The 25496-nt window shown below is 52.3% G+C and overlaps 1 protein-coding gene across 4 annotated transcripts in view; it reads right to left on the bottom strand.

Annotated features, from left to right (window-relative positions):
• Positions 1-25496, bottom strand: part of ATP2B4 (ATPase plasma membrane Ca2+ transporting 4) — a 90764-nt gene that overhangs the window by 36412 nt on the left and 28856 nt on the right. For all 4 annotated transcript variants that reach the window (XM_036079557.2, XM_036079554.2, XM_036079555.2 and 1 more), the window contains exons 2-6: positions 9783-10448; positions 2793-2990; positions 1891-2148; positions 1311-1436; positions 760-885 (exon numbers count right to left, since the gene is read on the bottom strand). In XM_036079557.2, coding sequence (XP_035935450.1) covers positions 760-885; positions 1311-1436; positions 1891-2148; positions 2793-2990; positions 9783-9975 — 901 coding nt within the window. In that variant the 5' untranslated portion in view covers positions 9976-10448. The remainder of the gene's footprint in view (positions 1-759; positions 886-1310; positions 1437-1890; positions 2149-2792; positions 2991-9782; positions 10449-25496) is intronic.

Here is a 25496-nt window from a genome sequence, read left to right as displayed (position 1 = left end):
AGAGGTTGGAACCGGTTCTGCCTGAAGGCAAAGGCTCTGAAAGGTGTCTCTGTGGCCGGGTCCCTCCTTACTCATCTGCAGGTAGCTGCAAAAACCTAGTCTAGTTCCCAAGGGAATGGGTTTTGTTTCCTGATAAACTGCCGTCCACGAAACAGCCTGAGATGGTCCTCCAGCCAAGTGACAGAAATCCTTCTCTTCTCCAAGGAAAGAAGGAATGCTGAGGGTAAGGTGTCGATCTCTCTTTAGTATCTTTTTCTTGTTCACCTTCCTTCCTTATTTGTCCTTCCTTTAGGAGCAAGTGAATGGCAAAGACGGGGCTAACTCTGGGGGGAGACATTACCTCTGTGTTCCCACTCTCCTAGCCATGTCTCTTCCACTGACAGCCCAGGCTTTCAGCAGTCTTCCCTCAGCCTGGATGGTTCACTTACTCCCTCATGTTTGAGCGTTGGGGGACTACACAGAGGGCTGCTGGGGCCACAGCACCTGGCCAGCTCATTTGGGGCAAGCTTTACATCTCACACCTTTATAACCCACAAACAGACACAGGAGTCGAGGCTCAAAGGCGACCTGATTTGGTTTTCATCAGAGCACCCTGGGGAGCCAGGCTCAACATCTTTATCTCCGCAAGAAGTTTGGATATCTGCATTCTTCATCCAGCAGATTCTTCCCACCAGGCATTCCATCCAGACCTGGTCCCTTGCTTCCTAGTCTGTCCATGGGGATGGGAGGGGACACAATCTCATCCCAAATGCCCTTTACCTTTTTTCTTCTTCTCCTCCTCTTCTCCCTCACTGGCTCCCAAAAGGGTAAAGATGATTCCAGTCTGGGAGTTGATACCCACGGCAGTTACTACCATCCGGCCAGAACCTTCCATGACATGGGTCCCTATATGAGAAAGGAAAAGATGGAAGGAGTGCTGTTTTTTATACCTAGCCATGCTTTGGTGTGGAACACAAACTTAGAAAAAAACAGTCCCTCTTCCTTCCTCCCCCGTGGATAATGATATACTCAGCAGATAGCAGGAAAAGGTCAAGAGCTGGGCCCATTTAAAATAGACCGACAAATTGGGGGGTAAGGAGAAAAATGTGTCTAACTGCTTTAGGGTAAAGCTCCTTCCCCCACTCCCACCGCTAACCAGCAGAGCCCTATCAAGGCCCCTACAGCACTTGCTTTATAGAGAACCTCTTTTTGGTTGACTGATAACCTTGTACTCAGCTCACTAATATGCCCCTGCCCCAAAAGAGCCCAGGGGAAGGAGATGGGGCAGGGCCAGAATAGAGGGCAAGGCCTGGAGCAGCCAGACGCCATACCTGAGAGCAGCATTGGGTCTCTTTCCAAGGACTTCTTGACATGGTCTGATTCCCCAGTCAGAGAGCTCTCGTCAATCTTGAGATCATTCCCCTGGATCAGGATCCCATCTGCAGGCAGCAGGTCACCTAGTGTGCAGAGGGGAAGGGGCAACAGGGAAAGAGGGTAGGGAAGAGCTTGTCAGAGGGTGGGAACCATCCAACCCCATCTCAGGGCTGCTTCCACGGGCCCTACCTATAGGGCAATGGCCCAGGGGGTACCTGGAGAACCTCTGACAGACGCCTTCATCTCTGACGACAAGACTCCTTATAGATTCAAACAATGATCCCAAAACGCCTTCCCATGGCCTCAACATTATGTATTTTTAAACCTGAGATACACAGGGTGCAGGTGTGACATTCTTTGGGGAGACTTTCTTCTTTCTTTGAATCCTTCTCAACAACCTCTTTCAACTAACCTAGAAGCTAACGCCATTTGGGGTCTTACCTTTCTGGGTCCTCAGTGATTCCCAGCCCCCTGTGCCAAAGGACCCAGCCCTCAGATAGGGAGGACGACACAGGTACAAGAAGCACGAGCTCTCACCGTATTTGATCTGGGCGATGTCACCCACCACGATCTCAGCCACGGGCAGCTGGATGATGTGGCCATTTCGGATCACGGAGAACTTCTGTTCCTTTTCAATGCGGTTCTGCAGCCCCCGGAATTGCTTCTCCTTGCTCCAGTCGTTGAAGGCAGTCACCAGCACCACGATGATCACGGAGAATAGGATGGCTGCCCCCTCGATCCAGCCGGCTTCCGCCTCTCCTTCATCTTCTGGGCTACTTACAGGTAGACCACACTCTAGCCCAGGGAAAGGGCAGAATGTAAGGGTCACCGGGGGCATTGGTGAACACTAAAAATGGGAGGAGTGCTTCCACAGCCCCCCAGGATGGAAAGTCAGGGAAAGAACATCACAGAAAATACAACCCTTGGGCAGGGGAGCTGTCCTCTGAGGATACTGGAGGACAGCTGGGTTGGGCATCGTGTCATCACCGATATAAGTATTTATGTTAGCCCAAAAGAAGTTAATGAGTATGTAGCACAAAGCATGTCAGTGCAAATTACTGGCCAGTCATATGTATAGAACTTATGATTCCCAACAAGGCCAGGCCCCCTGCTCCGGGCTCTAGGTCACTGCTATTTCCCATAATGCCAGATAATTGATGGTGGGCACTCTGAGAAGCAGGTTTTGGTGATTGGGTGAGGGTAGGGGACTTCTGATATCTTGCATAAGGATTTGGTGGAAGAAGGGGAAGAAGACCCTGGAATCAGGATGGGCTGAAGAATGGCTGGCTAGCTACTTGTTGGTTTTCTTTAGAGAACCCACCCTGGAGAGTGGGGTAAGCTTTTAAGCTACAAACCTGTCACCCACGAATACTAGTGCTTTTTGGTGGGGGTGGAAAGAACATGGATCAGAGTCACGCCAGGCTGTCCTAGACACTCACGTTTATTTTCTTCCCCAGGGGGGCGATAGAAGGACAGGACGAGGGAGATGATGGCTGCGATCTCCAGGATGATGAGTGTGACATCTTGAAGGGCTTCCCACACTAGTTCTAAGAAGGTCTTGGGCTTTTTGGGGGGGATGAAGTTCTGTCCAAACACTTGCTTACGTTTCTCCAGGTCTGCAGGGTTCCCAGACAGACCTGAAAAGGCGATACGAGGGGGAGGAGCAGGTAAGAAAAACAAGGGGGAGAAATTATGATGGGAGAAGGTGGTCCAAAGACACCTTTAAATAAAGACCCCCCTGCTTCCTGTTCTGCCCAAGTAGGAGATCCAGTTACGGCCAGAGGACTTCTTCACACTCGGGTCCATGTGAGGGCTCTTCCACTGGAGGGGCCTGGGGCGTGGCGTGCGGGCACACCTCTACTCTCCATCTCCACTCAACAGGACCCCAGGGTGGTACCTTACACAGCAAAGGGAGAGATTTGGGTCAGACCTAAGGAAGACATTTGGACAGAAAAAGACTCTGAAAATGGGGAAAATGGGTCCCCAAGGGGGTATTGCTTGTAGGGTCTGAGACGGCCTCCCTTTCTCCACCCAAAAAACAAAACCATCAGGGGAGGTCCTCAAGACCCTCACCTGTCTGGGAGGGTAGATGGAGGACCCGGCGTGGAGGGAAAGTGTGGAAGGGTGAACCTGCAGCTGCACTTACAGAGTCGAAGAAGGGAGACCCCTTTGGCCGGCCAGTGCTTCGAAAAGGGAGAACAGGAAGCCAGGCAGGGGAGCGGGGCTGATGTTCTTATCCAGGGCCTCCTGCCTCCTGGTGCCCAGATGCACCACCCTGGCCTCTGGCTGAGCGGCACAGCCAAGCTCTGCGGGGGAGGGGGTTTGGCCAAAGAACTGGAAGCAAACTGGGCTGCTTCCCAGAGGCTCCCTGTCTCCAGCGCTCTGGGAAATCAGGTTCCCAGTGGGAAGGGAGAGTAAGGGCCTGGGAAAGGGCATCTTGACCCCCGGGCGGGCAGAGGCAGAGGAGCCGGGGGGTCCGGGCTGGGTCCTTCTCCTTGAGGACCTGAGAGCACGAGGCTGTGCCAGTTTGGGGTTGCTGTCCTGGAGGCCAGGTTGGCCTGAGGGAAATAGGAGTTCTGATCATTTGTTCATCTCCCTGGGATGTTTCTCAAGGAAGCAGCAAGGAGATGCCATCCCCCCCCGCCCCCCGCAACAAGGTGGGTAGATGACTATGAGGGCAAAGCAGACAGCAGATAATAGAGATCATCTTAAGGGACATCCCACAGCCCAACAGAGGCCAAAACAAGAGCAGCGACGACAGAGGTCTGACTAAAAGCCCCCTTCTGAGGTCATCCTGCCCTCCTTGGTCTCAGATTAATACCCCGTGACTACCCTCGCTTCCTCTCTCTCTCTCCTCACTCTAACCATTCAGCCAGCATATCCTGGCAGCTTTATCTTCAAAGAATACCCAAGGTCCACTCACGTCTCACTTTCTACTGCCACCGTCCTGGTCTGAGCTGGCATTCTCTCTCGCCCGGGTGATGACAACCGTCCTCTAACTGGTAACCTTGCTCCCACCCTTGCTGTCCTGTGCCCAGTCTCCTCCCAACACAGTAGCCAGAATGATCTTTTTCAAACCCCACTCCTGCCACTCACCGACTCAGAATCCTCTGCTGGCTTTTACTGGGAGTGAAACTGGGCCCCGAAGTCTTTATGATGGTTTGTAAGGCCCCCTAAGAGCCCCCCGCCCTCCCACCCCTTAACTCCTACTGTTTGCTCCTTGTTCGCTGAGCTCCAGCCCAGCGAGCCTTCCTGCCATTCCCTGAACGCGTTAGATAAGCTTCTATTTCAGGGCCCTGCACGAGCTCTTCCCTTGGCTCAGCTTGCTCCTCACTGGCTCGGGCTTATTCTCCTACGTCCTTAGGGTCTCTGCACACACATCACCTTCTCAGTGAGGCTGACCCTGACCATCCTATTTAATAAGGTGGCTTCTCTGCTCCAGGACTCTCAATCCCCTTGTCCTGTGTCATTGGTCCCCTCCACAGGCCTTCTCCCTAACACGTTATATGATGTATTTACTTAAGATGTTTGTCTATCGCCCTCCACGAGGGCAGGACTTTTGTCTTTGTTCCTTAGGTCTACAGCAGGGCCGGGCACATCGTACGCATACAAATGTGCTGAATGAACTGAATGAATGAGTAATAAATCAGGTTGCTAACATTTAAGCGATTACTATGTGCCAGATGCTTCAGCAGGAACACTCGTGTCTTCTCATTCAGACACCGCCAAACCCTATGTGGCAGCTACTGTGAACCCCGCGTTTCATCGGGGCAGACTAAGGCCCGGAGAGGTTAGGTAAGCACCCAGCTAGTCTGCGGCTGAGGCGACACCACTCCCCGGGAAGCACCGGGATACCAGGTTACGCCCGAGGGGGCCGGGGTGTAGCATTGGCCGCACTCCACTGAGGCTTCACTGGAGGGTGACTAACCAGTCTCGGTGTGCCTGGGACTTCCCGGGTTTGGGCACTGAGGCTCCTCCCCCCTCCCCCCCCCGCCGGAAACCGTAACCTCCCTGGGTCCCAGGCCAACAGGATGGTCGGTCACCCTGCTTCCTTCAGGCAGGGCAGCCCACGTGCCGCTTCTGTCTGCGCCTCGAAGCCAATCAGCCCTGTTCCCACTGTTCGCACCTGGGCTCAATTCGTCCTACCTTTTTCCTGTCCTCAGAGGTGGTGACACCAGGCCCGTCAGAGTCCAGCCTATGGATCTGGTGCTCAATAAAAGGTCCAGGATGGCCTTTTCGGACCCAAGCAAGCCAAACAAGACCCATTAAGGAAAGCAAAAAAGGTCAGGCCTTGCTCCGGCCTAGATGCTCTCAGAGTCACACACTTACTTCCCTTTTGCCATTTTCTCTCATCTGTCTGCTCCATCTTAAGCGACCCTCAGCTCTTGCAGTGGCTGCCTTAAGACGGGCAAGTGGCTGTCCCGGTTCCCAGCGTGCCCTGGGGCAGGGAGGGGCCGGTGGGGGCTGTGAGCCTAGTAGCCTTGGGAATCCTCTCTGGACCTGTGGTTAGGGGGCACGGGAAGGCCATGTGGGACCGGGAGCTCAGCCAATCCCCAATTTTGGGCTTTCCATTCCATTCTTCCTGCCCCCAGAGGCTCTCAGGCCCTGCTCTCTGCAGCTGTGATATCACAGAAGGACTCGTCTGGCCAAGCAGAGGGTATTAGTCCCTGATCTCCGCAGTTGCTTCGCAAATACTCACACAGCTTCCCGGAGAGGGGAAGGAACACTTGGCAGGGAGAGAATGCTGGAAACGCAGGAAAAGGATTTCCCTTAGAAATACATTAAAAAAAAAAGAGAGGAATCTTTGTCCCCAAGAACATGAGTGAGAAAGCCCCACCCAAATCAGGAGTACTTTTGGCCCTAAGCACCAGACTGAACACATGAGCTGGGAGAGGCGACAAGAATGTCCGGCTGTGAAGTCATCGTCCCCACCCCATGCTGGGGAGATACATGGCCCCTGCCCAGGCTGGCTGGAGATGGAGCAGGCAGCCGTGGAAAATCTGTGTGTGCTGAGAGCCTGTGCAGGGAACCAGCTCTTGGGAGGAGAGCCTGCACCCAGCCCTCAGTGGCCTGGCTCCAGCAGGGCAGGGCCACGGCCGCCCGCCTCCCTGGGACGCCGAGGACTGTCGGCAGAGGCACCCCTATGAGAACCAGCTCAGCCCCAGAAAGGGTGGGGCGAGGTTAGACATCATGAGGGACTTCCTAGCTGTCTGAGTTATGATACCTTGCCAAAGAGACAGCAGAATCTTCTCCCACACAGATAATGCAAGGGAGAGGTTTCTCTGGGTTGATTCGAAGGCAGTCCACTTTGGTATATGAGAACAGATATCGGAATACCTTTCAAGTCCAAAGAAAGGAAGAATGCCTTTCAGGTCCTACTGTAAACACCTTGGATTGGGGGCGAAGGGGAGGAGGAGCTTAAAATCAGCACAGGGACCACAGGCTTTAACCAAATGCCACTTCTTGAGGAGGCAGAGCAGTTTCCTTACGTCAGCATCTCCAGCTTACCACACCCACAGCTCGGAGATGTGCTCTCAATCTGCTGGACTTCCAGCCCCTAGAGATAAAGCCGTCTCCCCGGGGTCATCGCAAGAGGATGCTGGACTTCGGGAAGAATGGCCCCTACCTCATTCTCGGTTCAGGAAGGCAGCATGTCTCCCTTTGTCTGGCCCTCTGCTCTGTGCCCTTTCTGCCGCCTCCGAAGCTGGAGCGGAGAAAGCAAGCTCCCTCGTCTGCCCTCCGCAGCCCTCCGCCGGCCACCTGCTCCCACACGGCCTGCGTGTGCGCCCCTCCAGTATCACACTCTCCGGTGCTCACACCTTGGAGCTAAATAAAAAGAGCGAAAGCCCTACTTCCAAGGGTAGACGCAACATCTGCCTCAGCCAAGGAGGGAGTGCTATCCTTCTTCCCAGCCCTAGCTGATGTTCGATGCAAGGCAGTAAGAAAGTTCAAAACAACACAGAACTCGCAAGAGTTTCTGCTGAGCTCCCAAAGGATTGCAGCACAAAGGGCTCCTGGCAGGAAGACATATCCCCGATCCCCATCAAGACTTCTCTGGCCCCTGCCTGGCAGCACTATGCCAGCAACCCCAGAAGCCCCGCTCTGGGCAAGGAGGGGCGGACTGGATTTCGCAGAGCCCGGGTTGGGCTGGGAGGAGAGGGAAGAGAAGGCCCAGAGCTGTCACACGCTGTTGGCCTCATTCAGCCCTGGGCACATAACTCATATCAGACAGGGAACTCCCAGGATGCAACGTGGAATTCCCTGCAGGGGGAGGAGGAACAGAGAGAGGGCACTTTCACTCTCCTCTTTCTCCATCATCTACCCTCCTCCTTCCAGCTGTTGATGTTGCTTCTCGTGGGTTTGGTAGGAAGCCTTTCCCACCCCTCTATAAAGTACTAAGTATTTCTTTTATGAAGCTACCTGGACTTGCCTCAACTGCTCACATCACAGCGTAGCTGCTTTCTGGCTGTTTGAGCTGGTCTGCCCACCTCCACCCTCTCCCTTCCCGCCAAGATATTCTTCTGGCTTGAGTCTCTCTCACATCTTAAAGTAGTGCTAATAGATCCGCCCCGAGCGTGATGGGCAGAGTAGCCCAGACTGTTGGCCTCTGCAGCCAGGCCCACATACACTGTTTTTAGGATCATTTATTTGGCATCTTTAGTAGAGTTGGGGCAAGAGTTCAAGGTGATGGCCACAGGGCAGAGGGCTGGAGTTAAGAGAAGGAGCTTGGCTCTGCTTCTATTCTGAAATTGACGTACTCCTGAATGCAGATATTTTGAAACACACTATACGCTCTAAGACAGGGAAGAAAATGTCAAAGAAGCCAGTTGCCATCTTCCTCTCCCATCCCTCCCATCCCATATTCGCTCGCTTGGTTCTTTACTCCCCTCCAACACTAGAATTCTCTAAAGCAGTGGTCTCTGAGTAGGGCGCATCCATCTGCCGGAGTGTGGGAGAAATACCAGAACTTTTTATATTACTTCATCCACTTCAATTTCTTGCCTATCTTACTACGTAAATAATACTAGCATTGGAAGTACTAATAGTAATACAGTAGTGCTGAGGGTAAGCATTTATTGTTTATCACTGGGGCTATGTGTTCAATTTTTTTCCAGATTGAAAATGCTACTGGAAATTTCAATCTACCACATGGAGGAAGAGCCCATCCCCGCATGTCCCAGCTTGTAGAAAAATGGACAGTGCTTGGTAGAACACGCCACTGACCCAAGGCTTGGGAACAGGAATGCAAGAGATCTTGGGGCGGCAGGAAATAGTACCCTAAATCCTGCAGTTAATGAACCAGAGTCATAATTCGGGCTGGGTGGTCTTAAAACAGATTTTTTCCCTTCCTGCTTTTCCCTCCCCCAAAGAATCTCAGCTCCCCAAACCTAGCAGCTGCTCAGTAAGGTTGTGAGGCACACATACTTGCATCTTACATCAGGAACATTCAGTGAGTGGTAGCAATTACCACAGAGCGTGGTCAGGACAGAGCCGTCCCAGACAGTCAGATGTACAGGAGTCCTTATTCACCTTCTAAGCCCCTTCCCCTCCCCTGCAGTCCCTTCAGCTTAGGTCCCCGTCCTGGCTGCTTCCATCACACCCAGCTCTTCCCCATCACAGCACTGTGACAATATTTCTGAAATTGCCTTAGTTTCTGTGTATCCTCTTGTCAGCTCTAGGGAAGGAGGGACTGTGCCTGCCGGATCCACCCTGGGGTCCCCAGCACCTGAATGTGGCTGAAAAGGAACAGGAAACCCTCTGTATCCCTGTCACACCCTCAGCTCTGAGAGGAGAAGTCGCAGGGTACAGAGGGAACGTGAAATAGAAATTCGCACCAACATTCTGCTCGATCCAAATCCACAGCACCAGGCGGGTTTGAAAGTCATCAATAACTCCCTGACATGAAACAAAGTGAATAATCCAAAGATATGGTAGGTACTTCTATATACCCAATGATTTTGCACCCTATTTCTAACTGTCCACGATAGAGAAGTGCCACATTGGGTAGATGGACTCATTCATTTTTTTTGGTGCCCCTTCTCCCCAGTTACACTGTAAGATCAGTGTGGAGCAGAACTGTATCTTAAATTCTTTTGTGATCAGAGACCGATCCTGAATCAGAGACTTGACTGTTTGCTGATAAAAGCATCTCTAACATAAACATTTGTAAAACAGAGGTAAACTGTCTCCTTTCTGCACATTGATAACAGAAAAAGGAAGAAAGCATGATCTTCAGAGAACACCATCTCCAGGAATGAAATGGCTCTCCATGGCCTCACCCCCTTTCAGTGCTTCAGAGACCACATTTTTCTCAAAAGACACAGATATACCAGGGAGGTCTCCCGCTGCCTTCTCCAGGAGCTAGGGAAGCAACAGCTTTGAACACTAGCCACCTTGCTCTGGTTCCCCGCCCCTGGTCCGGCCTTTACCTTCCACAGGGTCGGTTTTCAGTCTACTGCAGAGATTCATTACACCTCCATAGTGGACATTGATCTGGTCGATTCCATCAGAGGAACGCAGCTCCATGAGCTTCCTCAGGTCCATTACTGTGCAGCCAAAGTCCCCTTCATGGCTCTCGACCATCGAGTTGGCCGGCAAGGCATGTTCTGTTGGGTTCGTCATTTTGTCTGCTGTTACCAAGCCCCTCGACCAGAGAAAATGCGGAGTTTCCCTTTAACTGATCAGGGACACCTGCCTTTCTGCCTCACTTCTTCTTACTTCTTGCTTCTCTGGGAGCCCAGTTAGGAAATAGATGGACTAGATCCTGTGCAATAGTCTTTGGAGGAGCAGCCTCTAGCCCAGATCCTTTTTTGTGTGTGAAGCTTGGCAGCGAGAGGAGGAAGAGGATGGGGGAACTGAGTGGAAGCCAGACCACGTGTCGCGATGATTGCTGTCCCCAGGTAGTGATGGAAGTGCTTGTCCAGGGTAGGTAGGTTCCTAGCTTAGACCAACTTGCCCAGATGGAGGTGTAAACAGGATGTGCATGTTACCATGGAGGCCACCTTAGCAACAACCAGCAACTGCGATGGTAGGGAGGCGGCAGGAGAAGGAGGAGGAAGAGGAGGGCTCCCTGGATACCGCTGACAACTGGATCTCTGGAATAAAGATTCAGAGACAGACAAAAACAATTAGAGCGGCCGTGAGGATCTGGCATCTGCGAGGGCAAGAGGGACTCATTCTAGCACAAGGGTTTAGGTGACAGTTGATGCCTGAGCCAAACCGATCGCTGAGGCCTGGGCTGAGCGGGTGGACTCAGGAGGGGCCCGTTCCTCCCTAGGAGGCCCCAGCAGCCTGCAAACTTCCGTGTAGAGAAGTAATTTCAGATACACCCCCGTCCTGCCAACACACCGCTCTCAAGCCAAGTGACACAGATCCGGCAGCTTCAGAAACTAACGGCTCTCATGCTCTCCTTGTCTATTCATTTGAGGGCCCCATCACGAAATCCTTTCATCTGACCTTGCCTCTAACTGGGGAGAAGAGGTCAGAAGAGGAGTCCAGACCAGAGTGATCTGGAGGGTGGTCTGCCAGGCTGTCACCCGCGCATCCTGCACCCGACACATACAGTTACATGCCAGGAGGCCAACCTGGTAGGCGATGCCCGCGTCCTCGGGGGCCCCTCAGAATATTCAGCCTCCAGCCGGACGGAAATCCTGCAGCCCGCAGCTGCTGTCAGCGGGTCAGGTACTAGGTTCAGGTCTTGGAGCTAAGCCCACCCCTCCAAAAAGCTTTCCCTCTCTCCAAAAGGGGAGAGTAAAATGCTCTGGCAGTCGGCCATACAGGGTGGAGCCTTTTTACATAAAGGGGACAGAAGGACCTTTGAGGAGAAGGAAGAGAGTTTAAAGTTAAATATGAGTGTTAAAGTTACTGGGCTGGCAGGGATAAGACAGCAATCAGTTCAGATAGAGCCCAGGGCCACGGCAAGGTCAGTGGGAGAGCAGCGTTAGCCCGTGTGGGAGTGAGCACCAGAGGGTCTCAGATCAGCATTTCTCTCCTCAGAGAGACAGGTGCTCCCCCTCTGACTGGGGGAGGGGCAGAGCTATGTGCAGGTGAGGATATAAAGGGCTGAAGGTGGAAAGGCTCATCCTTGTCCTGTTTAGCTTTAGAGCGCAGCTCCTGCCTGTCGTGTGGGACCCACTGCCACACATCAGCCACTTATTTGTTTGTATATTTATTTATTTGGGGGGGAGGGGCAGAGGGAGAGAGAATCTTAAGCAGACCCTGCACTCAGCGTGGAGCCTGATACAGAGCTTGATCCCATGACCCTGAGACCATGACCCAAGCCAAAATCAAGAGTCAGACGCCTAACCGACTGAGTCACCCAGGCGCCCCCAGATCATTTAATTGTGAAGGGGCTCAAAAAATGTGAAGGGGCATTTTCTTTTTTTCTTCTTCTTCTTTTTTTATTTTTTTTTATTTTTTTATTTTTTTATTTTTAAAGATTTTATTTATTTATTTGAGACAGAGAGAATGAGAGAGAGAGAGCACATGAGAAGGCGGGGAGGGTCAGAGGGAGAAGCAGGCTCCCTGCCGAGCAGGGAGCCCGATGCGGGACTCGATCCAGGGACTCCAGGATCATGACCTGAGCCGAAGGCAGTCGCTTAACCAACTGAGCCACCCAGGTGCCCTTCTTCTTCTTTTTTTAAAGATTTTATCCATTTATTTGTCAGAGAGAGCAAGAGTGCAAGCAGGGGAACGGCAGGCAGAGGGAGAAGCAGGAAGAGGAAGAGACAGTCTCCCCACCAAACAAGGAGCCTGATGCGGGACTCGATCCCAGGACCCTGGGATCATGACCTGAGCTGAAGGCAGACGCTTAACCAACTGAGCCACCCAGGCATCCCTAAGGGGCTCTTTCTGAATGTAGCACCAGAACCTGGGGGCCCAGCCCTGGTTAAACAGTCCCCATTGACTTGAGTTCAGTTACCAGGGGGTGGCAAGGAGCTCTGGACAGCCCCTCTCTAACACATAGATGACAGCCTCCCTTCTAGAAGGTGAACAAAGAAGCACAAGAACCATCAGATAAAGGCTTGACTCTTTTACCAGGTACTTTTCCAAAAAGCACATGTGGCCAAAGTTCCTGCTGATTCCCATCAATCCTCTTTCCGGCAGGTCCCAGGGGATGGAGTAGGTTACACTTCCGCCTCCCCACTAGTGCACCCCCTGCCTTCTCCTTTTACCAGAGATTTTTAGAGTGACTCTGACCTACAGAGGGTTAAGCAAGCAGGGTTTTGTTCTGTTGTTGCTATTGCTTTTCAAATATCATACTGCCTTTCTTTTTTCTGCCTTTCTTTTTTGATGTCGTCCAGGAGCCTGGGGAGTAGAGGTCTGGAAGGAACCTGAAGCAGCGCATCAAACTCCCTTCATCCCGACTGGCATGGGGATAAGTGGGGTACCACAGACTGTCCCTCCAGTTCAGCTTCCCGCCTAAGCCTGGAAGCAGTGGGAAGGGCTATAGCAGTAAGAAGCCCATCTTGACCCGTAAGTAGAACTCCTTAACCTTTCAAGAGGATGTTGAGAACCGTGCTGATGGGAGTGCTAAACTGGAAATCAGATTTTACTTTTTTTCTCTTTATTTTTTTTCTATGTTCCTTGAGGGCAAAGGTCTGCACTTGTCTTGTTCACTGCTTTATCCCCAGTGCCTGAAGAGAGCCCGCATACAGTGGGCATCCAGTTAATTTGTTGTTGTTGAATAATTGGTAGCAGATTCAGAACCAGATTTACCATCTTGCCAGGTACCCTTTGGGCAAGTCACTTGTCCTTCTTAGGGCTCAGTTCCTCCCGCCTTTACCTGGGGGGAAAAAAATCAGCCCTACCTCTTCACACCATCCTCAGAAAGTGATGAAGGACAGGAATGAGAGATAGAAATAGTGCTTGGAAGTCTTAGATGAAAGATGCCCAGCGTCCAGCATGTCCGCTCTCAAGTGATGGGAGAAGGCTTACTTTGATCTCAATAAACTTTTGGTATCTAGCCCTTTAAGCAGAAGGCCAATAAGCTCCATGTGCCCCTCCATCTTTCCTTGCTGGAGGGAACTCCCAACCCTCGAAAAGAATGGGAAATTCCAAGGCACCTTCATTAGCAATAACCATTAGCTAGGTTATAACCATTGGCAATACCACTAGGCTAGGCAAACTCAGATTTTTAGAAAAGAAGAAGGGACAGTCTGAGTCAGAATTCCTTACTTTGAACCTCTCCTCAAGATATCAAAGAGGAGAAATTTTTCAGTCACTTGGGCAATCAAAGAGAAAAGGACACTTAAGATTAGAACATAGGGGGCGTGTGGAAAAGAATGAAGTTTGTCTGCTTCAGGTTTGTTCTAGAGACACATACAGAGGAGGGTAAGCACTAAGCGGCTGGTACAGAGTCTAAAGTGGGCTGTGTCAGCTGGGGGCCCAGGTTAAGGTGGGATCTCTATGAAAGTTCTTCTGGAATTCGGAGGCGTCGCAGGCACCCATACTTCTCTCTGAGCTCTTAGAATGTGAGCTCTCTGCAATTGCCAAGCCTGCCTAGCCCCTATCCTTATTAGGCAACTGGCAAAGAATAATCTGTAAGTGCTCACACCGCCTCAGCCTCAGCCTCAGCCTCAGCCTCAGCCTCAGCTTCAGACGCAACGCTCAGACGCCTGGGAGGTACCACCTCTTGTCAGGTCAGGATTAGTCATTCAGCTCGGGGCATTCTGGGTAAGGTATGTTCTCACTCCCAGTTTCTAGCATTGTGCCAGCTTAAAGGACGATAGGATGGAAGAGCAAACCCTCCCATCGCTTCCTTCAGGGGCAAGAAATTGTATTACTTTACATGATCGCTGAATCATTTCAATGTTTTTCTTCCTAAAGTCCTGTGACATCTGTTCTACAATTTGTAATGACGTGTGAAAGCACTGTCATATATCAGTTCTAGGGAGGACAGCTGGGACACCCTCCCCCTCCCCCCACAGATGAAGACACTGAGGTCTACCCAGATAAGAAGCGATTTAGTCTTTGGCAAGTCAGCGTCCTTGGCTGTCTGGCGCCCTTTTTGTGACACTTTACTCCTTCCCTCGAGTCTGGACCTCCTCATTTTCTGACAAACATCTAAGAGGTCCTTTAAAATGCAGCGTCTCTGGAGTACAGAAAATACCTATTTCCACTTAGAGGAAATGCTGACTCTTCCTCCTGTTCTTTCTCGCTCAGAATCAACTATATTACATTACAGGGGCTGAAACAGACCCTCCCCCACTCCCATACACACCTGAGAAGCAAACCACCCCACACTTCCTGATAACTCAGGCTGCAGCGAGGTTTGCTAGCAAGTTCCAAAACAGGGAGCTGCCAGAGACAAGAACCTCATGCCCTAAGCCATCAAACCATAAACAATAGTCAGACACTCTGTTTCCTCCAATTTTGTCCAAGGAATCCCTTACTCTTGGAAATCTTCCCAGCACTAAGGAAGAGATCCATCCCCAGACTACAAGGAGAAAGGGTAGCTCCCGTGTAGGGGATCGAGTAGGGTCTTTTGAGGATCTGGAAGGAAGCCACCCCCTGAATCTCCCCTGCCAAAGGCTTCTATTGAATCTGGCACGATGCATGGGAAATGAAGTATGAATGGAAACAGGAGAAAGGAAAGAGGAGGGGCCAGGGGCTAGGGCATCAGGCTGGCTCATCACTGCAGCTCGACCTGCCTGGAATAATAAGGGCTACACTCAACTCTGGCCTCCAGGCTGCAAGGGCGGGCTGCTCAGTAGAGCAGACTCTGGTGCCCTGCCCTGGCTTGTCCTCTTTACCAGCGCCTCTGCTCAGGAGCGTGTTGGTAGCGTTCGGAGATGCTTTGCTTGGAGTGCGAGCATCACTGCCATGGGGGACGTGAGGGGTGAAGGAGGCAAGATTTCGAAGGTGGGGGGCAAGGCCAGTCCCACCTTAGATGGCACCAAACTGAAATATGAGACCTGCTCCAGCAGCCCCCCTCCCATAACCTGTTCCCTTCTCTCTGATCCGGAGGCTCCCTTTTGTCTACGGCCATACCACCCTGAACGCGCCCGATCTTGTCTGATCTCAGAAGCTAAGCAGGGTCGGGCCTGGTTAGTACTTGGATGGGAGACTGGAAGCTCCCTTTCCTAAGTGAGGCTCTGTTTTCCTCCCTATTTGCAGGGACAGGGAGGGGATGGGGTGGGGGGTCGGAAGGGAGGGAAATAATATTAGCGCATACAGTGAGCCAGGTACCAGAGTCGGCACTTTGTGTGGGAATGAGAAGTCGCAGGCGCGGGCGCATGCGTTATGTGACATATAGTGCGTTGCATAGTGGCTGATACGGAGTGGTCGGTCCACACGCAGTAGCTCTTACCATCATTACGTATATTGTTTCACTGAATCCTCACCAGTAGCCCCATAGGGAGGGCATTGCCATTTTATGGCAGGGAAACAGAGCTTCAGAGAGCCAGGATTTGTGCCCCAGTCTGAATCCAAGCCACCTTGCCTCAAGGGCAAGGACAATCCTGTGACACAAAGGGAAAAAAGCTACAGCTTTACCTCCTAAAGCCTGATGAGGAGGTCCACATAAACCTTTCTGTCCCTTGCCCAAGAGCCAGCCCTAAGGGCTCTGAAACAGGGCAGGGAAACACCTAGAAACACCATTTGAGACAGAGAGATCCTGCTTTAGCTTCTCTCTCTCCTGTCTCCAGCAGGGGCATTTCCTGGGCCATCACCTACCGTTTCCAAAGCTTTGCTTCTCCTTTCAGGCACTCCCAGGCTTCTGAGAGGGCCATGCCCTGTCAAGAAATATGGCAAGCACTTGAACATGGCGGTCTGCCTGGCGTGAAGCATCCCTGGCTGGCCCTTCTCTCTGCAGGTCTAAACCCCACGCAGAGGCTTCTCTGCCCCTCCTCATTACAGGCCCCTCATTTCCATGATTCGGATCCTAGCCCGCTCTGGCCAGTTCTTGCCCTCAGGTCTGGCAGCCCATCCCCATCACGGTTCTAGGCTCTTCCTTCCCTCCCCAGGCCTGCCCTGCCCTGTTGCCCCTCCGATGCCCCCTGGCTTGCAGAAGCAGACCTGAGCACACACCCTCCTTCAGTCTTTGGAGGCCCTTTGGAGGCAAGGGGGAAGAAGGTCAGAGGCCAGAGTCCAGGTGGTGGGCGTCACCCCCGTCATCATCCCCTAAAGCCGTGCCCATGCCAGGAAGCCAAGTGAGGGCTAGGGCGCCACAACCAGGCTTCCTCACTGACCACAGGATGTCACGATGTGGCCTGTGGTCCTGGTCTCGGTCCTGGAACCCAATGCTAATTCTCAGCCAGCTCCTAGGACCTGGGTTCTGGAGGTTCCTTCCTTCCTGAAGAGAGAACCTCACTTCCTGGTTGGGGGGCAATACCCATGGGGCTGTCTCACTGACCCATCTCTTCCCCGTCTGCCACGCTGAGCAAGCCTTCAATTCCACAGCAGAAATGTAGTGCGAGAATCAAAGCTATCTTTCTGGAGAAAAGGTGTCACCCTCCACCCCTGAGCCTCAGGGATCCAGAATTCTTCCTTCTTCTCCAGAGTTACCTGGTACTTCTAAGTCAAAACTACATCTACGCACACCCTGGCCCCATGCTCTACTCCTGGGTGCATCTCTCAAAGAAATGACCATGCAAGTTCAGCAGGGGGCATGCATAAGGATGTTCACTGGGACGTTACTGGCGGTGACAGCAACCTGAGATTCCCTGTCCAGGGATGGGCGGGCAGAATATGTGCACTAGATAACAGCGGTTATTAGGCAAGAGTTAGAAACACAGATCAGATGTACACACAACGATACCAGTGATCTTAGAAACAGCGTTGGGGTGGGGCAGAGTGCTTTAATAGCTTCTACACAAATTAAAAACACATGATCTAAAGTGATGCTATACATTTTAAGGGATGTATTTAAACAAAAAGATATGTATGAGCCCATGAGAATGCTGCTCATGGGCGGTGAAGGGGGTAGATGTGGGATGTGAGGTAACAGTGAGCGCGCAAAGGGCCTCGCGTGGCCCAGTGATAAAATGGGCCACGAACCAATGGTATGATCAGCCCCCTACTCTGCACCTGAGATCCAAACAAATAAAAACAAAACATACCATGATCCTGAAAACCTACAGTCCTAGAGGGGCTGTACTGTCTAAAATACATTATGGCAATGATGACCAAACTTATCGGCTCAGGCCTGATGCCTTCAGGGGGCAGGGGAAGGGAGGGCCCATTGAGAGCATAAACTTTCTCTACACAGTGATATCAAGAATTGACCCAAGGTTGGTAGCCTGTCCCTAATCATGTGGCTTGCTGAGATACAGCTCACGTCAGAGACCCCCCGGGGAACCTTCGAGATGAAGACAGGAAGCTTCTCGGCATGCGTTGGGACACTAAAGCAGAATGTGCCTGACAGGGCAGTGTCCCCCCCCTGGCTTTATCCTAAAATAGCATCAATATATCAAGATGAAAAAGGGCAGTCCCTCAGGCTCAGAGCCATGGGGAATGTACCCTCTTCCACATAATCTGAGTCATACTGGCTTGGGTCACCTCCCTGGCCTCCTGTGACCCTACGGGTGTGGGGGAGTATTCACAGCAAGCCAGAGCTTAAAAAAACGTGGAGGATGGAACCATAACACTGACCATTTCCTTCAGCTGATTAAGGAGGACAAGAGCTAATTTCAGGTGGGAGTGACAGGGCCACGCAGGTCTGCTGTTTAACGAAAGGGGTGCTGGCAGCCTCCCCCAGTCCCTCCCACCTGCTCATGGGAAATGCTCAGGATATGGGTTTGCAAGGGTATCTGCTTCTCACAACCAAGTAGGGAGCAGCTCCTCAGAACTGGGACAGGACACAGACCTTGGGCGGTAACATGCAACTGTCCAGCATGTATACTGTATTGGACAACATATATTGCCTTTCTTGGGACTGCTTTCTGTGGTTTTTCCACATTTTGGTTCCAAGGGAACAAAGGGGCTTTTTAGCAGCTGGATTGGATCTTGTGTTATTTTTAGAAATAAATTTCAGCAGAGTCATGCCAGGCTGGTGGAGAGGGAGAGGAGGGTCAATCTCCCTTGGCTTCTGGAACAGGATCTCGTAGCTCCTGGGCCTCAGGCGCCGGTGGAGCCCTCAGAGGGGCGGGGGAAGCCCCCGGCCTGGGCGAGAGAAGGCCACAGCTCATCCGCCAAGAGAGGGTGCTGCGAGCGGCGAGAGCTCAGCAGCAGAGGAAGCCAAGCACTGTGGCTGTGTGACCCAGACGGTAGTCAGGGTTCCACACACTGGACATCGGGCCGGCATGGCAGTCCCATCGCCACCCTCCACTCCATGACAGTCTCCCCTGTACAGAGCACAGAGAATCCCCCGTTCCCCCAGCCCTCCCTCAGGCCACCCATTTCCTGCTAGTCCCAGGCAGACGAGCCAGGACTCCACACAGAGAAGATGGCGGGCACGAGGACAGGGGGGTGGGAGTGCCCCGGATAACGTGTCACCCCACTGGCCCAGCTTCGCCCTTCCTCGTTCACAAACTGCACAGCAGCAGCCACCACGGCCCCCCCGGGCTTTAGAAAGCCGACCTGTCGTTCTCCCTTACACTTGCAGCCTGCCTTAGAGCAGTGGTTCTTGAGTTCAAGTGAGCAGCAGGATCCCCGGGAGGAGGGGCACCTGGGGGGCTCAGTCCGTTAAGCGTCTGCCTTCGGCTGAGGTCATGATCCCGGGGTCCTGGGATCGAGTTCCGCGTCAGGCTCCCTGCTCAGTAAGGAGTCTGCTTCCCCCTCGCTTTTCCCTCTCTCTCTGCTGCTCCCCCTGCTTGTGCTTGCTCTCTCTCTCTGTCAAATAAATAAAATCTTAAAAAAAAAAAAAAAATAGGTCCCCGGGAGGGGAGTATGACCTATGGCTGGGCCCTGCTGCTGCCACCAGGCTCTCGGATTCGGGGATATGAGGCCAGGCCTGGGAATATGCATTTCTAACACGTTCCCTACAAGGGTGCTGCCGCGCCTGGTCTGGGGCCCACACCTTGAGGACACCGCAGAGGTGACCAAGCGTCTCTGCAAACAACATCGGAAGCACCTCCCACCACACCAGGGGAATGCCCTTTGCAGGCCCCAAAGAGGGGCCCAGTTCGGACAGTGTTCTCGGACCTCGACTGATCACCGAGGCATGGGAGGGTCTGGTCACAAACCTCCTCCTGCTTTTCCTTCTCCCAGGGTGCCCGTCTCTGCTTCCATTCACCTCAGGGCAGCCCCTTTCCCAGAGAGAGCCACGATGTTCCCTAGGAAAGCCCCTCTCCTGTGAGTCCGCCAGAAATCGGGACTCGAGAGGACCTCCTGGGACTTGCAACAGGAGCCAAGATTTATTCAGAAAGTTGAAACAAGCTACCTGGTGAGCTTCAGAGAACACCCAGGCCTCTCCTAGGTTCAGGGGGAACCAAGCACCCTCTGCGCCCCTGTTTCCTCCAGCCCACAGCAGGAGATGGGGGACCGAGGGGGCCGCACGCAGGGATGGAAACGTGGAAACCCAAGATGCCCACCACTCGCTTTGGGCTCCCGCTCCCCTCTGTGTCCCCACCGCTGGCCCAGCTGGACCCCAGGCTGCCCTCCCCGCCACCCCCCAGCAGCCCCTGGGGGGGCGCCTGCGCACTGCTCTGAGGCCCAGGCGGCGGGGCCTTGGGGCTGGGGGAGAAGCAGCTGTTTTCCTGTCGGGGTGACAGGATGCTATAAACACCCGCTGCAGGTTGCTATGGCAAAGTGAGCGTGCAGCCCGGCTACAGTGAAGCTATTTATGTGCTTGTAACGGCACAGCGGTCTGTTTTTTATTATTTTACTTTTAAAGCTTTCCTTTCCCAACCGCCTCATACAGCTTTAAAAAAAAAAAGAGCCACCACAACTTTCTCAGGAACAGAAAGAGTATAGCTGGAAAACAGAGCTTAGGACCCGGTCCAGGAAAGGGAAAGCTGAAGTGAAGAATATGGTACGTTCCTCTCAAGCCAGGAATGTGTGTCTTCTTGCTCATACAGGCCTGTGCCTCAGCTCCTCAAGGAGAGAGGAACTCCTCTCACCTCTGCACCACTTTGAATATTAAAAGGAGACAAAGCCACTCTGTCTTCTGTCTTCCTGTCAAAGGCAGGCTCCAGCCAGCAGCATTCCTCACACCCCCCTCCTGCCCCCCGCCATCAGTCCCCATTGCTGCCAATGTCACCAGGGTGAAGACGATTCCACCAGGAGTCATGGAGAGAGAGCCCCAAAGCATCCCCCTGGCTGTAGGTCTGCCGGGACTGGACCTCTAGAAATGCCTCTGCAGGGACACGTGTTTCTCCACCTACACAGAGAGCTTTCATCCAGTTCTCACCCTTCAGGGAGCTCTGGGGTGAAGGGTTATCCTACACAAGATGGAAGGTTTTAGGGTGGCAAGGACCCCTAGCTGGTACCAAGGAGTTGGCACTCAAGGCTCAGATACGGAAGGATAATCAGAAGGGAGGCTGATTCCTCCTGGGACACACTTGTCTTCGAGGCACCAGGCACATGGGAAAGGTTTTGGGCAGAGGAGGCAGGGAGTGATCAGAAATTAGCCACTGGCCGGGGGCACTGTGGCCTTCTGCCTTCTCCACTCATCCAACCCGAGGTAAAGTAACAAAAAAGAAATGGGCTGTGGGTCAGAGGCAGCTCAAGAAGGGCAAGAGAGTGGAAGGAACTAGCCCTTGTGGTAATCACACTCACACACACACACACACACTCACACACTCACACACACACACACACACCCCCCAAGCCAAAAATGTGCACCAACTTTGACAAACATGCTATAGGCCGACAACCACTAAATAACATCTCAGTAAGAGAGCGTCCCCTTCCAGAAACAGCTGGTGGGAATACAAAAGATGCTACAGGATTTTATCATCCCTCTTTCTCCACCTTATCCCAGCTCCTTTTGGATTTGGTATATCCTTAGGAGGAGAAAAAAAAACCCCCAAAAACCCTACTGCTGATGGGCATGTTAATCAGATAAAATAAAGTTAGGGCAGTATTAAAAAGAGCAAATCCCACAAACTGTTCCAAATCCTTCCATCTCTGATTATAACTGAATGTTTCCAGATGCCACCGTAACTCTGAAAGGATATTGAGGAAAACAACCCCACGAGGAGGAGAGAGGGCAGGAGAAGGCAGAAGCACCCTCGGCTGCCCCAGGAGAGGTCAATGCCCTAACTGACAGCCCTGGTTAGCTGACGAAGTCTTGCTGGGAAAATCAGAACTTGGGACAGAAATCAGTCTTGGCAGCACCTTGGGGTCAAAAGAGCAGAGCAGGCATGGTTTCTAAGCCTGTCAAACCAACTGTCATCAACGTCCCATTGTTCCTCTAGGGTAAGAAGGCAGGAGGGAGGAGGTGAGGAAAGGGTCTGGTATGGGGCACCGTCCCGGACAGTTGAGAGGAGGCTGATGGAAAGGCTGGTGTCCCAGACACCAGTGTTTCTATTCCTAAGTCTCAGGGTATTAACTCAAGCTGAGTGGCCATTACTTAGGGATAGATAAGAAGACAAAGAGAAGCAGACACATCTCAGAACCCCCAAGGTAGAGGAAGCTTCCAAAAATCATGGGGCTAGAAAGAACATCTATTCAAAAAAAGCCCAGATTCATGGTGATGGACACAGAGCCCATTGTTGAAAGACACAGAGGGCAGGTGAAGAGGTGACTCAGCCTCAGCTGGTCATTGTTGATGGAAGAGGAGAGAAAGTGGAGAGTGTGTCTTCTTCTTCCAAGTGAGCAGAAAGGTCGTCCACCTCTCCATCCCAGGCCCTGAGCCAGCACCTGACCTCACATGGACTTAATGGACGAACCATGCTTCTCTGATCCAGTGGGCTTCCATTTCCAAGGGAAGAAGAAGCATGGAAGTCCCGGAAGGGGACCCAATCTCCAGAGGGAATCGGTTACCTGTAAGTCCCAAGAACCACTCCCTCACCACTTGCCCCATCTTCCCCTCCTCCTTCTTGGGGTCCTGGTAGACTGGCTGGATTGGCGCCCCTCTCTTGTTCTCCAGGACACAGTCCCAGGGCTCTCTGGGTACAGGTAGAGGCAGACCAGCCATCATTGCAGAAATCACCCGCTCTCTAGGGAGAGGCAAAGGTAAACATAAAGAATTGAAGTTCTCCCAACACCCATTCAATTCTCAACTCCCACACACAGCATTTTAAACACCACTGCAGTACCTCCAAGGAAAAGCCTGGGAGAACTATGGTGATGGTGGTAGGGGGGACGCCTGTAGGAAGTGGCAAAAAAGGATTCTTTCTGGATTCTTTCTGAAGCATTGTGCTGCCAGAAATCATCGGAAAAATACCTAGCACCAAAGTCTTTCAATCTCCTCATTTTTCTCCCTATACCTCAGTTCCAAGCTTCTCACTTTCTTTTTTTTATATGTATGTGTATCATTTTCCCCATCTCTCCCTCTCTCCCAGTCTACCAGTCTCCCTCCTTCCTTCTCTCCCTCCCTATCTCCCCCACCCTGCTCCCCCTACCCCATCTACCTCAATCGTAAAATCTCTCATTCTCTTTCCCACATCTTCAGCAACAGCCCGATTGTATGGAATTCCATTCTCCTTATGTTTCTGGAACCGATCAACCCTGTCCAGTGCACATTGGCGCAAGGAGTGGAAGGGGTATGGGCATGCTGAGAAGCAGGTGGGCACGATGGAGCTATCACAGTGAGCATCAACACAGCGCCAATCCATGCCCCTGGGGTCATGGATGGTGGACCAAGGGCACATAGGATGAACTCTGTGAGTCTACCTGCATCCTCCATCATCCTTCTGGAGCTTGCCTGGCTAAGCCAAATGTGTGCATCGATCTGTGCCTGAAGTACAGGCAAATAAATGGCTAACACCAAGGCCCCAGAATTGAGGAGCCCTAACGAGATGGGGGAAGAGAAAGGATATGAGACTATTGCGTGGATTAAAAACTAAAATCAGGATTGAGTGTGCATGACCAAGTTCTCAATCTGGCATAAATAAAGAAGTGGCCTGATGGACGAAGGGGCTGGGAGCCTAGACAGACTGAAAGGCACCTGGGACTACAATCTGACTCTGGTTGTTTTCAAAGCGTCCACAGAGGTGGAAAAGTCAAGAACTGAACACAATAAGCTGGTCCTACCCCACCACAAGCTGCAAGATAGCTCCACTCTCCCACTTCATTTTCACTCGGAGCCTATAACACATGGGTGGGGAATAGACATATGGAGGCTGGATCCAGCTCCCTGGCGACAGGGCTGCCTTCTGCCCCACCGCGGTGTGAGGATTCCAGGATTCAGAGTGACCGCGACCCGGCAGAGCCAGACCTCTGCAGGCGTCTTACGGTATCTGCCTAACACTTGCTTCTGCAAAAGTTTGCAAGAGCATTCATCCCCCCACCCCCCGCTCCGACCCCCGCCCCCCCCCCCCCCCACATCTCCAGGCTCACACACTCTGGCCATCTGTTCCAAATCAGTAAGCTCTCCATCACTGGAGAACAATCCTTTTCAGTTGCGGGGAGGGGTCAGTGCTTTCCCTTTAGGGTCTCAGCCACTGAACTCTCCCTCTGCAAGCAGCCAAGTCCAAGGAGAAGCTGAGGACGAACAGCTGCTCTCCCTGCCCCCCTCCTCCTTGAGGCAGCGCAAGAAAGAGGACTCCTCTGTGGGGGAAAGTCCCAGGGCAGTGAGGCCTGGAAACTTTGCCGTCTAAGGCTGTGGAATTCTCTTACTGGGCTCCTGCAGTTAATCATTGTGGCTCCCTGGATTCCTGATTTGGGCTTTAAAAGGTAGCACCAGAGCTAGAAGGACAAACATGTTGAGGAGAAGAAAAAGAAAAAAACAGTTAGTGGAAGCTAACAGATAACCGTCCCCCAACACCAGTCTTCTGAGTAACCGAGTAAGTGTGGGGAGGGGCGGAGAAGAAAAGAGCAGAAGAAAAAGAAGTGTAGACCACACTCCAGAATACTCTTCAGGGTTCCCAGCTAATGTTGCCTGTATTCATACTCCAGACCCTACAGAATACATCGCTCCCATTGCTGACCTGCTTGTGAAAAGATCGTCTAGGGGTTGGTTTGTTTGAAACTTTCTCCTCTTAGCAGATCTGAAAGATCAGAGGCTCTTGTCCCCCTTTGGAAAAAGAAGCCAGAGGGCTCACAGCTGTGAGTGCGAGGCTTTGGGACATTAACTTCCACGATGGTAGAAATGGTCTCTTAGGCCAGGTTGCCATGGTTTCCAAGAGAACAAACAGAGGTTTGGCTCTAAAGAGGGATAGGAGGGTGAACTGCCTTTTCTTCCTCTGGGAATAGTTTCAAGAGCCAAGACAAGACGGGGATGGGGTAAAATGCTGAGGAGGTTACAGAAGGTTCCAGGGAAAAGAAAATGGACAGTCTTGACAACTCCCATTCTTCCTGGGGAGGCCGGGGTGGAAGGCCCCATTAATAGGATGATAAGCTACTTCTCAGGGGCTGAGATAAACCCAGGAAGTAAATAGGAAGACGAGCAATCTTTCTCTCTAAAATGTCCAGCCAACCTAACCTAGGAGGCAGGGAGCACAGAGCAGAAGTTGAGCTGCTTTGGGAAAGGCAAGGACCTCCAAAGACTCTGAGTTTTGCTTGCAAGGAGGGCAGGGAGATGACCATCCCCAGAAGTGATGTGGAGAGGTGCTGATCCCCAGAATTGAAGCCCACCCTAATGCGCCACCTTCCCAAGCCCCCTGGTCAGGACTCTTTCACTCTCTTTCCAAAGGAGCCAGGTGGGACAGAACCCTGTCAGGTGCCAAAAATGCTACCATGTCCTCCTAGCAGGAGCTGTCTGGGCAACAGGGCCACCTGGCCAAAGAATTCCCTTTCAGACTCAGGGGCAGTGATCTGCATTGTAGGAGGACCCCTTGGATGCCTCCTCCAGAGCTGGTGCCTGCTCGGCTCACACTGGGGAGACAGGAAGGAGACAGGGCTGCTTGGGACTCTGCCACACCCGGAAGCAGGGATGAGGCAGCCCCGTAGGTGAAGTACCACGGATGCTCTGCTACCTTCTTCAAGCAGAACGGGCCGTGGGTTGACTGACCACACGCTCGGAGGCAGGCCAGACCTAATCCCAATTTCATCCCTGGCAATTGCACTAGCCAGTAAGTTCCTGGCCTTTTCGGGGAACAGACCCTCTGCTTCTCCTACCCACTGTATCAGACATCTCGTAGAATTCCAGAATCACA

This window comes from Halichoerus grypus, chromosome 7 (assembly GCF_964656455.1).
Source record: "Halichoerus grypus chromosome 7, mHalGry1.hap1.1, whole genome shotgun sequence".
NCBI classification, from domain to species: domain Eukaryota; kingdom Metazoa; phylum Chordata; class Mammalia; order Carnivora; family Phocidae; genus Halichoerus; species Halichoerus grypus.
The sequence above is the reverse complement of the archived record's forward strand: the minus strand, read 5'-3'. Positions and strand labels throughout refer to the sequence as shown.